Genomic DNA, 13554 nt, shown 5'->3' on the forward strand with positions numbered 1-13554 from the left:
TCCTGGGGACAGCCAGGCCCCTTCCCAGGGGTGGGTGCAGGGAGCATCTGGGGATGGCCGGGCCAGGTTGTCACCTCCACTGTAGCCACCGCCTGTCTGGAGCGGGCCAGAGGGAGGTGCTGCTGCCACGCCGCGTGTCCTGGACAGGGGTGTCTGGCCAAGGGGCTGTCGGGCAGGTGCCTGGCTGACTAGAGGCTCCAGCGTGTCCAACTCTTGGTTCAGACCAGGCGGACGTGAGGGGACAGTTGGCCCAGCCTGGCCAAGGGCTCCAGGCCCAGCGTGAGGCCCAGCCTGCCCTGGCAGCGGCCTGGGCTCTGCTCGAGGGAGTAACAGGAAGGTGCGGAGCCTCCAGCTCTTCTTGCTCCTGGCCCAGAATCAGAGCAAGCGGCGAAGGGAGCGTGTCACGTCCTGTCACTGAGACCGCAGCGTTCGCCTGGTTGGGGCCCTCCAAGGCCTCTGGGCTCCTCCGTGTGGGTCTCGACTATGTGTGGGTCTAGGGGTCTGGGTGGACCCCAGGGGGACTCAGAGAGACAAAGAGACAGAGAAACGTAGAGACATTGAGAGACAAAGAAAGACAGAGAGGTACAGAGAGACAGAGTCAAACAGACAGGGAGAGGCGGAGACAGGCAGACGCCCGCAGAGGAGGGGGGCTGGAGTGCTCGGGCTCCGTGCCCGGCTGGCCCTGCTCGGGGAAGCAGAGTGGCCGGCAAGGGCCTCCCCACGCAGAACATCCCAGAAACTCGGCCACGCAGGGGAGTGCAGACCTGGATCTTTGGGGGAACCGAGGATTGTTCTTGGCTTCCTTCTAAGGCTTTGACATTTTGTCCTGTTTTGTGGGAAACAGGTGGGAAAGAAAAGCCCCATTCCCACATTTCTGGAGGCTGGTTTGTGCAGATGGACCCCCCCACCCCTATCCCAGTCGCTGTCAGAGTCGGCAGAGAAACGGTGCCGGGAGTGGGAGAGCGCGGTCGGCCCCGCTGGCGGACCCACCTCCCTGGCTCCTCGTGTCTCCTCCTGCTGCTCCCACCTCTCTGGGGCAGGTGCCTATGCGGGGCGTGGGGGGATGGGGCTCTGTGGTCAGCAGCAGCCTCCCCCCAGTGGGCCCCCTCTGGAAGGCTCTCTGGCTGGGCGGGGCCTTTCCCTTCAGAGCAGCCCCTGCCGAGGCAAGGGCGACCCCGAGCCAGCTCTGTGCCTAACTCCCTGCCGCGTGGAGCACGGCAGAGGCCTGGGTAGGTGCGGCCCCCGCATGGCAGAGGCCTGGGCGAGGGACCCCAGCAGTGAACCCACTTGCAGCCTGCCCGTGAGTCTGTCGCCAGCTGTTCCCGTGGCAGCCAGAGGGCACTGCTGGGTGACCCTGGAAATCCAGGGTGGGTGAGGCCTGTCTGACCCTTTCCAGGCGACCCACTCTTGGTTTCCAGGGTTGCCCCGGTAACCACAGATGGGGAGAGGTTGGTGGCGTCCAGCCTCCCAGGGCCTGGGGAGGAACCCCCTGAGCCCGCGGGACCCGCCCCGCCCCCACGAGCTTTCCTCCTGGACACAGTGAACGGTGTGGCCTCCTCGGATGTGTCTTGCCAAACAAAGGAAGCCAGTTTGCAAAAGCTACGTGGCGAGATTCCAGCTACGTGACATCTGGAAAAGCAAAACTACAGAGACAGTGAAAAGATGAGGGTGGCTGCGGGTCGGGGAGGAGGACGACTGGGTGGGATGCAGAGGATTTTCAGGGCAGTGAAACCCCCTGGGTGACACTGTGATGGCAGGTGTATGTCATTCCTCATTTGCCCAAACCCATGGAATGTACAATACCGAGAGCGAGAGCGAGCCCTAGCGTAGCCGTGGGCCTCAGTTAGTAACAATGTATCAATATTGGTCTGTTGTTTGTAACAAATGTGTCACTAACAGGCGAAGGAAGTTATGCGACTGTGTTGGGGAGGGGATGTGGGAACGCTCTGTACTTCCTGTTCAATTTTTCCATAAACCTAAAACTGCTCTAAAAGCTAAAATCTATCAGTTAAAAAAATAAAAATAAAACCCAGCTTTTGCTTTCCCTGCTCGCCTTGCCCGCCCCCCCGCCCAGCGCTCTGTCTGTGTGTTCCCAGTGTGTGCCGGTGCCCGTTTCCTTTGCTTTGCCCTCGGGGTGGGCGCCACGGGGCCTGGAGCCCCCACCCCCCAGCAAACCCCGGTGTGGTTTGTGACTGTGGTTGTCACTAATGCTCGCAAGTTGACAGGTTGGCAATGCGCCGCGGTTCCCAGTGGCATCGGCAAAGCCTCTGTGCGCCTGGTGGGAGGAAGTCCTTCTGCGGCAAGGCCGGTTGCTTAGACCAGGGGAGAGCACCGTGGCGGGTGGCAGCTGTGAACCGGTTTCTGGGGTCCTGAGGTTTAACAAGGGCACAGCAGCTGGCACTCGGGACGGCCCCGCCGCACAGGACCGAAGCCCACGGGTTCCCTTCTCCCCCCTGGGCCCGAGGGGGATCGCACTCCAGACCCGCCAGGTGCGGGCGGGTGGGCTGAGGGGCGGGGAGCGGTCTAGGATACTCAGGTTTGGAAGAAATCAGAAGGGAGGTGGGCAGGGTCACGCGTGCGTTTGCGTGTGAGCAAAGGCTGGCATGGGGGCGGGAGAGGGATGAGAGCGGGCAATGAGGGAGTGGCACCTCAGACTCCACGGTGGGGAAGGGGAAAAGCAGGCAGGCAGTTCCTGGCGCTGCCACGAGGGGGTGACGTGGGACCAGGACAGCTGGGTGGACGCGTGTCCTTCCTGCCGTGCTGAGGGTCCGGAGGAGAACGCCGCGTTGCAAATCCAGACCACAGGCCCCGCACGGCAGTGCACGGAGCAGGGAGGGGCTGTTGCACTGCGTGCCTCCCCCTGCAGAGGGTCTGTGTGATCCCTCCGGCAGCAAAGCATCTGCAGACATGCAGGAAGGGCGGGGCTTTCCACATGTATGTCCACAGAGGTGTGGGGAAGCCCAGCCCCGGGTCGGCTGTACCTGCCCCGGCAGCACCCCGCTGGAAAAACAGATGCTTTCCTCTGAGCCTGTGTGCACAGTGTCTGCCCAGATGACGCCTCTTCCAGGAGGCCTTCCGGGATGTGCCTCCTGAGCTTCACACCGGGCTCCCCACCCTCTGGCTGTGCTTCTCAGGACTTCTGGGCTGCAGGAGCCGCAATAACCACCCGGCGAGGTGGGTGCTCGTCCCAGGGCTCAGTTAGATGGCAGCTCCCCCTGCTCCGAGACGGAGGCCCCTCTGGGCCAGCCCAGCTGGGCAGGATGCTCCCCGCGGGCCTGGGAGCCCAGGGCATGCTGGGGCCAGGGCAGCCGGCCCAGCTCGTCCAGGGAAGTGAGTTGTTTTGTGTTTTTATTTTTAAAATTTAAAGGTGCTACATGCCTAGTCACTGTATTCGTGTTTTTTTTGCTCCCATGGCAAGTTACCACCAGCTTCCTGGTTGAAAACCACGTAGATTTATTGTCTCACAGTTCTGGAGTTTAGAATTCAACACAGGCCAAGGTGGGGTCAGGGCGGTTCCGTCCGGGGCCTGTGGGATCTCGGTTTCCTCGCCTTTCCAGTCTCTGGAGCTCTCGCAGGTCGCCTGGCTCGCGGCCCCCCTCTGACTTCAGAGGCAGCTGTGCTGCACCCTCCGACCACCCCGACATCCCCCCTGTTCCCGGACCCTGACCCCCTCTCCCGCCCCACGCTGGCCGGCCTCGTGATCAGGGACCCGCCTAGATAATCCGGGATTGTCTCCCCGTGTCGGGGCCAGCCGATTAGCGGCTTAATTCTTTCTGCTGCCTTAACCCCCCTCTGCCGTGACAGAGCGTGCTCGGGTTCGGGGGATTAGGGAGCCGGCGTCTTGCTGCCCACCACGGTCACTGAAAACCGGAACAGAAAAACAAGGGAAATAACTGCAGCCTCACCACGCCCACCCCCAGAGCTCCTGGGGGCTCCGCCGTGTTGGGACAGGACCTCTCGGGCCCCTCCTGCTCCCTGTGTCCCGCTGGGGAGGACAATTTCGATGCTGCCTCCCCATCCGCCAGAGCGCCCTAAGATCACTTTCGGTCTAGAGCGTTGCCTGCGCCTCGGGTGGTCCAGCCTGTTCCTAGGGGAGGGCGGGTGAGCTGCGGGCAGGAGGCGGGGGCGCTGGGGCCCCCAGGCAGCTTGTGCGGGAATTTCTCCCAACCCTGCCTGCTCCGCCCCGGGAGGAGGCACCTTTGCGAATTTAATTTCATCCAGCAAACAAACGGTTTGGGATGTGCCAGTTCCTGGAAAATGAGTATGACGTTTCTGCCTCGGGGAGCTCGGGCAGCCTGGTCCCAGATGGCCCTGGGGGCTGTGCTGTCCCTTAGGGCCCAGACCATGGAGTTTGATCCGAAACTGGATACCTGGTCTCACACAGAGCTCAGGGTGATCTGTGGAGCCCCCAGCCCCCGCCCCGGCCTGGGAAGTCCTGCCAGGGCTGGGGAGTGGGAGGTGGACTCACGGGATGGCCATTGGCACAGCTAACATCACTTGCTCTGCGTGTGACAGAGGGGGTTCCACTGGCTGCACACCCTACTCTGCCGGTTCTGGGACGAGCCAGGGTCCTGCCAGTCCCAGGGTGGTGACAGACTGGATGTAGTCACGGGCGGGGCCCTCAGGGCCCTGGCTGCCCGCACTCAGGACCCGTCCCCTGGGCAGTGGTGGGACAGCTTTTTGAGTTGGGGGCTTGTTTGGGGCAATATTTCTTGGACAGGTGCTCAAATCGGTGCTAGCCAGATTCTCCAGGACAGCTTGTCTCCTCAGCCAGGGGAGGGGCGGTTCTGCCTGGGGCTGCCAGCCCTGGTCCCTGTCCCACCTGGGAGACGCTTCCCTGGGAGCCACGCCACGAGGCCTTGGCCCAGGACCCCAGGAGGAGCTTCTGGTACAAGCTGTGGCGGGTCCTGGCCTGGCAGCGCCGTGCACTCCGCCCGCGGGGTCCTGGTGTTTGTCTGCAGGCCCAGCTCCCTGGGGCCCCATGCAGCATGGAGCGTGACAGGGTCTTGGTTCTGGCTGTGGAGGACCTGGGTCCCACCTGGGCTGTGCTGCCCCAGGCTTTCGTTTCTGACCCAGACAGATTAAATACCGGGCACTAATGGCCGATACCTGCAGTGCCTTGGTCTCTGCTGCCTGGAGCTGCTGGGACTCCGGTCCTGCTGGTTTCCGCCTGCACGGGCCTGGGATTCAGGGAGCAGCCTCGGCCTGCCTGGTGGCACCTGGCTGCAGGAAGGGAGGGTCCTGGCCTCCCGGGCAGGCAGGACCTTGCAAATCCTGGCTGCTGGAGGAAGCCCGGGTGGGCAGACTCAGGTGGGGATAGTCGTCCCCCCAGACCAAGCCCGCAAGGCCCCGGCCACCTCCCCTGCCTGGTGGGCACAGGGTGGCCTCTCTTTAGGTGGGCTCAGCCTCGATTCCACAGGTGCGTCTTCCCCCTCCTCATCAGCCCCTCCCCTCGGGGTGGGGCGGGGGCCCCTGACTGTGCCCTCCCCATCTGCCTCTTCCTGGGAACTCCCAAGAAGGAACCAGCGTGCTCAGGGACACATGCCAGGGTGCTGCTGGGGTTCCTGGGGTCACTGGGGCACCCGGAGGAGCCGGGGCAGGCTGGACCCACACTCAGGCTGGGGTGGAGACCAGCAGGGAGAGGACAGAGTGCAGTGGGGCTGGGGGCAGCCGCACCCGGGCAGGTGCCGGGCAGCCTGGCTCCCGGGCCTGGCAGTGACTCAGGGGCTTGGAAGGGCTGTGCCTTCTCCCTGAGGTCCACCTGGCCTGAGTGGCAGCTAGGTCTGTCTGGAGGGGGCGGGGACCTTGCAGGGTGGCCTGGGGGCCCAGCTGGGCCTGGCTTCTGGGACGGAGCCTGAGCTGTGCCCAGGACCTGCGCTGTGTAGTGGCCTCTGCGCTGCCCCCGGGCCAGGCCTGGGGGAGGGGCAGCCCAGCCCCTGGTGGGGGGTGGACGATCGAGCCCGGCTGCCGAGGACACGCTCCCCTCCCCTCACACCGCCCGGCCGCAGGGCGTCTCCCAGGGCTGCTTTCGGGATTCCTCAGCCCTTTCTGGGCTCGGACCTGGGCCCCAACCCCAGGGCCCTCCTGGCATCCAGCTGGGCCCCACGTGGCTGGTGTGCCTGTGTGTCCCCTGGCCACTGGGACACCTGCTCTCTCAGTGTCCCCAGAGCCTGGAGAAGAAGAGGGCCCCTGCCTGGGGGGCTGCCCCTGCAGGGCTGAGTGCTAACGTCCTGCCCTGTGCCAGCGCTGGGGGCCCCCGGGAGGCCACGCCCTCATGGTGAATTGGGAATCCCAGGACAGTGGAGAGCCACCGCGCTGGTTCCAAGGGCTGCATGACAAAGTGCACCTGGAGCTGGGCCACAGTTCCACCCGTCCACAGGAATGGTCCTCACCTGGGACAAGGCTGATGTAATGTCCACTTGGGGCCTATGGGGTCGGGGGCTGAGATGCCAAGCGCCTAGACTTGCCATCCCAGAGAGAGCAGACGCTGAAGGGAGCTTGGCCCTCAGGATCCCGCCTCTGGCACAGACTGGGAGGTGGCTGTGAGTTTCACAAGCCCCGGTGGAGCCCAGAGGGTGGCCCTGGGCAGGGCAGGTGGCCACGTGGCTGGTTTGCCTGGTGAAAGCCGCAGCCCTGCTGGCCTCTGGCTGCCCCTGAGTGGCGCTCGGCCTCCCTGCAGGACAGAGGAGCGCCATGGGGTCTTGCCGTGCGCAGGGGCTGTGCCCAGGCCTGGTGCGGGGTCCTCACTCTGCAGCCTGCGGTTGCTGGAGTAGCTGTGAGGACTGTGTTTTGGGATCCCTTGACCAGGCTGGGTGGCTGCTGGGTAGCTGAGACATTTTCAGAGTTGCTGCCACTAAGTGAGTCCCCCATGATGAGGCCAGAGCCATGGGGAGCCAGGGCCTAGGGCACCCCTCTTCCTTCTGCACCAAAACTCCTGTAGCAGTGAGATGTGGGGTGCAGTCTGAGGATTGCTTTCTCGACCCTGCTGGAGTGCACCCTTCGGTGGCAGTTAGTACATTCACAGTGCTGTGCAGCCGTCACCTCCGTCTAGTTCAAAAACTTTTCCCTGACCCTCAAAGGAGACTCCTTGCCCGTTAGTGGCATCCCACATTCCCCGCTCCCCAGCCCACTATCCTCTTTTCTGTGTCTTTGGATTTTCCTCTTCTGGACGTTCATACGAATAGAATCTTAAAACACACACCCCTGCTCGCCTGGCTTCCTCCCCAGAACAATGTCTCCAGCCCTTTCACGTGGTGGCCCTTCACCCCACGTGACCCTCCTCCACCCCACATGACCCTCCTCCACCCCACATGACCCTCCTTCACCCCACATGACCCTCCTTCACCCCACATGACCCTCCTTCACCCCACATGATAGTCCTTCACCCCACATGACCCTCCTTCACCCCACGTGATCGTCCTTCACCCCACATGACCCTCCTTCACCCCACATGACCCTCCTTCACCCCACGTGACCCTCCTTCACCCCACATGACCCTCCTTCACCCCACATGACCCTCCTTCACCCCACGTGACCGTCCTTCACCCCACGTGACCCTCCTTCACCCCACGTGACCGTCCTTCACCCCACGTGACCCTCCTTCACCCCACATGACCCTCCTTCACCCCACATGACTCTCTTTCACCCCACATGACCATCCTTCACCCCATTTGACCGTCCTTCACCCCACATGACTCTCTTTCACCCCACATGATCTTCCTTCACCCCACGTGACCATCCTTCACCCCACATGATCGTCCTTCACCCCACGTGACCGTCCTTCACCCCACGTGACCATCCTTCACCCCACATGACCATCCTTCACCCCACGTGACCATCCTTCACCCCCCCCATGATAGTCCTTCACCCCACGTGACCGTCCTTCACCCCACGTGACCATCCTTCACCCCACGTGACCGTCCTTCACCCCACGTGACCGTCCTTCACCCCACATGACCGTCCTTCACCCCACATGACCATCCTTCACCCCACGTGACCGTCCTTCACCCCACGTGACCATCCTTCACCCCACGTGACCGTCCTTCACCCCACATGACCGTCCTTCACCCCCCATCCTTCACCCCACATGACCGTCCTTCACCCCACATGACCATCCTTCACCCCACATGACCATCCTTCACCCCACGTGATCATCCTTCACCCCACATGATCATCCTTCACCCCCCTCATGATAGTCCTTCACCCCATGTGATAGTCCTTCAGCACACGTGACCATCCTTTGCCTCATGTGACCATCCTTCACCCCACGTGACCGTCCTTCACCCCACGTGACCATCCCTCACCCCACGTGACCATCCTTCACCCCACGTGACCATCCTTCACCCACGTGACCGTTCTTCACCTCACGTGACCGTCCTTCACCCCACGTGACCGCCCTTCACCCCACGTGATCGTCCTTCACCCCACGTGACCGTCCTTCACCCCAGGTAGCGGCCCTTCTCTCCTTCCTACCACTAACAGTCTTACGTGGACAGACCACATTTATTTCTTCATCACCCCCTGACAGACATGTGAGTTGTCTTTGCTTTTGGCTGTTGTGAACACCTGTGCACGGGCATGGGTGTGAGTCCGTAGCCCCTGAGAGTGGGACAGCGGGCGTGCGGTGGCTCTGGGTTTGCCTTGTTGAGGGAGGCACTGCTTTGTGCCGGTAGGAAGGTCTCCGTGGGGGAGGGCTGGGGCATGGAGCCGCCCCTCACCAACCTTCAGCCTGGTGCCTTCCACCAGGGCCTGCAGCTTTGGGCACAGCGGGGGTCCCTGGGTTGGGGGCTGATGAGAAGCAGGGGGGCTGTCTTTGTGACTCAGGGTCAGAGTCAACTCTGCGCTCCGCCTCCTCCAGAAAGTGGGGACAGTGCCCCCCTCACTGCCCAGTGGGGGAAGCTGAGTCTCCCTGGGGGGGGATCCCGGAGCCCCTTGGGAACGCTGCCCTCCCCCGCCGGTTGCACAGAGGTGGGGGTGCGAGCTCCTGCCTGGTGAGTGTCTCCAGCCACAGCCAGACAGGCCCGGCTCCAAGGGAAACCAGCCAGAGTGGGGCCAGGCCCTGAGCTTCCCTGCACACCCCACCTGGGCCCAGGTCGCCCTGCGACAGCAGGAGCGAGGGCCCGGCTCATGCCCAGGCTGCTGCAGGCCCCAGGACTCGCCCCGCGAGTGGGAAGACAGGCAGCTCCCCCGGGTGGTTTCCTGGGCGGCAGCATTGAGGCCAGTTCGCAAGACAGACCAGAGCTGGAACCAGAGTCCCTGTGGAGCCGCCAGCGGGGTCAGCGGCAGGAGCAGTGGGGCGGGGGAGTTTGGGGCGGGGGAGTTTGGCCCTGGGGTACTCACACCAGAGTCGCTGGTGAATTGTCGGATCATTCTGGAAGCAGCCAAGCAATGGGGTGCTTGTTATGGGCCAACCTGAGCCAGGGCTCGCCCTGTGCCCTCAGAACCCCCTGGCAGCCCCCTGCCTTCCCTGCCAGATGCGGAGCCCTGAGTGCCCTGGTCCTGGGTGGGGGCTCGCCTGCTCCGGGACTGAGCTTCTCCTTCCCAGCCTTGTCTCCCGATGGCTACGTGGTGTCGGCCCCTCATGCCTGGAGTTGCAGCCCACCCTGAGCCGATCACCCTGGGGTACCGCCAGCAGGACCCACAACAGCCCCCCAGCGCAGGGTTGCTGCCCCCCCAGAAAGATACACTGTTCGATGTGGGTTTTGAGTGGGGGCTCCCGGCCAGGGCTGCAGTTCTGAAGGGTGAAGGGAGGAGAAAGCTTCCCTCCCCCTTCCCCTGAGCCCGGTGCCCCGGAGGCAGCCACGGCACCACCTTCGTGCACGCAGAGCAGATCGGTTCAGCAGGGGCTGGAGCGCCCGCAGTGTGGGGCCACGTGCTGGTGTTGGGTTGCAGCGAGGAGCCCAAGTGGTGGGAGCCCTGCCTCCAGGCGGGCATCCGGGGGGCCAGCGATGGCGGAGACGCACGCCACTCGCACAGGTGCTGTGGGATGGGCCACAAAGGGGACGTGGGGGTGGGGAGCAGCTTTAAACAGGTGACCCTGAAACTCAGCGTCCAGCCCTTCCTCAACACCCCTCCGCACCGCCCAGGATGGGTCCCCTTCCCTCATATCCCCTGCTGCTCTGGTCAGGGGGACCTTCGGGGGACGTTAGCCGCCCTGCCGTGCGCTGGCTTCTGTCCTACAGACCCTTGCATGTGCTGTTTGTTCAACATCCCCTGAGGGTTTCCTGCCGCCCCTGTGGGCCAGGCTGGGGCCAGGCACAGGGTCCCCAAGACTAGCAGGGACAGACCCCAGCCTGAGGCTCCCACGGCCCAGCTACAGGCAGACCACCAGTGCAGAGCACAGGGCCAAGTCCAACCTGGGCAGGAGGGGCCTGTCGGGGTGCCCAAGGCAGGGCCCCCACGCAGAGAGATCGGGGATGGGGAGATGAGGGGAGGGGTGATCACAGCAGCTTCGAGGGTGACTGGGCAGCGGGGCCATGGTGAGTGCCAGGCCAGGCCAAGGGGCTGTCCCTGTGGGCGTGGGAGCCCCTGAAGGCTCCAGGCCGCAGTGGCCCCTCTCACCCCGGTGCCCAGCAGGGGCAGGGGGGGCACTGTGAGGCTGTTCCTGCCCTGGCAGTGGGGCTTGGTGCCCGGGCAGCTGTGGGGACCTCGCTGGGTCTCCAGCCCCACCTGCCTGCCACCTGCCTCCCCGCTGCCTGGCCTCACGGCCCGAATATCAGGACAGTTCCCGGAGCTTGTGTGGCCTGCCACTCGCCCAGCAGGGCTGTTTCCCCAGGCTGGGCAGACTGAGAGCCCTGGGCACCCCCGGCTCTGACCCCTGGCCTGGGCTAGCCTCTGTCTTGCCCTGAGTAACTCTCTAGGAATTCCCCAGAAGTCTCCGCCGTGACCCTCCACGGGGCTGTGCTGGCGGCTGCATTCCAGCAGCCCAGGGGCAGCCGCCTGCATTCTGTCACAGTCCTTCCCGTGGGACTGTGGCCGCCCCTGAGGCCCTGACTCGGCTCAGGGGCCTGCCAGGGACCTTCCTGAGGTGCAGGGAGAAATGCCAGAGCCACTGGGGGTGCCGTGGGCTGGTCAGGTCTGGGGGCACCAGCCCCTGCTCCCATCTGCCTCCCGTGCTGGCTGGGAAGGGTCCTGCCAGCCTTGCGGGGGCAGCACCTGTGGGCTGGGCTGGTGCCGGGCCACCTGTGCCCTCGGCACGTGGGGCTCCACCGGCTCTGAGCTTGTCTCCGGGTTACGGGTCCCCTGCAGCTGGGAGGGTCAGGCCTTTGGCCTTAGGGCTGAGGGCACGGGAGGCTCACCTCAGATGGGGCAGCTCGGCTGGCATGCGCAGGCAGGGGTGCCTCGTCCGTGTGTCACCCACATTGGGCCCTACACATGTTCAGGGCGTCCTGCGACATGAGGCAGGTCACCTGACCCCACCGGCAACACTTGTTCCCGGAGGCCCTGGCTGGCTGGGTCGGTTGTGGGTGGAGGACGGAGCCCTGGTGGGAGTCCTGCTGCCCCAGCCGGGCAGACAGGCGGCCCAGGGCAATCGCCCACTTTCCTGCACCCACAGGGGCAGGGGGAGGACGGGTGCTGTGGTCTCGGGGTCCCGGCAGGTGAGGCTCAGCCACTTGGCTGGGGGTCCAGGGTGCCTGACCTGCTCTGGGCTGACCCAGATGCCACCTGTTCCCCACAGACCAGCCAGGAGGGGCCAAGGGGGCCTGGGGCGGTCCGAGGGGGGGGCCAGGGTGGTGTGCCCACCGGCTAGGTCCGGGTAGCTGTGGGGGTGACCTCGGGGCCACTCCTGGCCTCAGAGCTGAGGGATGCCTGGTTCTCCCTGGAAGACCCAAAGCCGTGGCAGACGGCTTGACCGGAATACACACAGGGGCGGGTCTCTGGGGCCAGAGCGGGCACGACTGCTGTCGGGGGCAGGCCCGGGTCCTCTGCTAAGCCGTCCCCAGTGGCGCCGTTCACACGGCACTTGAGAGCTGCGGCAGAGGCTGCTTTCTCTGGGCACTCGGGAGGGACCTGTTGTGCGACGTGGTCCTCCTGCTGCCGGGTTCACACACCTGGTCCCCTTCCCGCGGGGCCCGTGCTGCCGGACAGTGTCCCCTGTGGTGTGGGGGGCCCCGGGCTTTCTCCACCCGGAGTCGCAGGGCGAGAGGTCGCTGTGCGGCTGGCGCTCACCTGCTTCTCCCCTGGCAGATGTGGACGAGTGCGCCAGCGCCAACGGCGGCTGCGAGGGGCGGTGCTGCAACACCGTGGGGGGCTTCTACTGCCGGTGCCTCCCCGGCCACCAGCTGCAGGGAGACGGCAAGACGTGCCAAGGTAGGATGCGGCCTGGCCCCGGCCCCTGCACCCGCCTTGGTGTCCCTGCCCCCGCTCGTCCGCTGGGCGGCCTCCTTCCCTGCCCTGGGTGCTCCACGGGGTCCACTCGGGGTCCTGGGTGGGTGCCCAGGTCCTCACGGAGCTGCTCGCCCGACCCACCCCCACCTGTCTGGTCTCACCCCTGCTCCGCAGAGGCCTGGCAGGGGCTCAGAGAACCTGCTGTTGGTGGGACATGCCCTGGGGCTGAGCAGGGGCCAGGAGGGGCCGGTGGGGACAGCTGGTCACTGTGTTCAGGAGAGACACAGGCTGTGGGTCTGGAGCTCTGGCTGGGTTGCCGGGGAGGAGGTGGGGACTCTCCGAGGCCTGCGGCTGGAAGTGTCCCCAGCTCTGGGCGGACGCTGCAACTCAGCCATCAGCAGCATCAGAGCAGACAGGAAGGAAAGCCCCTGGGAGAGACGGGAACAGATCAGGATTGAGGGGAAGGAGGCAGAGGAGGGCGGCCCCTCTCCCCCCACTCTCCTTTGCCTGCTCTGGCCCCACCCAGCCCCGGGCCCTGTTGGTGGGTGTCTGGGCAGCTGGTCCCCGGGAGAGGTCGGGCGGTGGGGCTGAGGGGCTGGCGGCCTCTGTTCTGCTCTCTGGGTCAGACGGTCACTGTCATCATCTCTCGGAACCTCCTCGGGAGAACCCAGCCCTGTCTCCAGCTGTCCAGCTGGGAGCCTCTGTCGGGGGCAGCCTGCTGGGCTGGGTGCCCGAGAGGTGGGGTGTGGTCCGCCTGCCCGAGATGCCCTGGGCACCCAGATTCTGTGTGTCTTCCACCTGGCATAGCCTTCGTCAGCCCAGACACCACCCTGGTCCTGGCTCTCACCTCAGTTTCCCCTTCTGTGAAATGGGCTCCTTTGGGGTGGCAGAAACCACCCTCGGCCCGCACCCCTGCCCCAGGACACACCGAGTGTAGGCGGAGGTGGGTGGGGCAGGAGAAGAGGAGCCTCTGGGTGTGCAGGGTTAGAAGGGGGCCTGGCAGCTGGCACCGGCTCTCCGGCTGGGCCCTGCCCTGTCTGTTGCAGGTGTGGCACAGCCCTAGGCCCCAGTCACCCCGTACGTCAGGGACCCAGGGGACTGCGAGCCACACCGGGGTGGGAGACGGGAGGTGCAGGTGTTTGCATTTCCCCGGCTGGGGCCACGTGGTGGTCACTTCGGGCATGATTCGGCCTCACTGAGACCTTTGCCGGTGGGGTCTGCCTGGCC

At 64.9% G+C, this 13554-nt stretch overlaps 1 protein-coding gene across 1 annotated transcript in view; it reads left to right on the plus strand.

The window, feature by feature from the left end:
* Positions 1–13554, plus strand: part of MEGF6 (multiple EGF like domains 6) — an 83139-nt gene that overhangs the window by 32408 nt on the left and 37177 nt on the right. Inside the window, exon 5 of the mRNA XM_045546576.1 lies at positions 12187–12309. Coding sequence (XP_045402532.1) covers positions 12187–12309 — 123 coding nt within the window. The remainder of the gene's footprint in view (positions 1–12186; positions 12310–13554) is intronic.

Source organism: Lemur catta, chromosome 3, assembly GCF_020740605.2.
Source record: "Lemur catta isolate mLemCat1 chromosome 3, mLemCat1.pri, whole genome shotgun sequence".
Taxonomy (NCBI): domain Eukaryota; kingdom Metazoa; phylum Chordata; class Mammalia; order Primates; family Lemuridae; genus Lemur; species Lemur catta.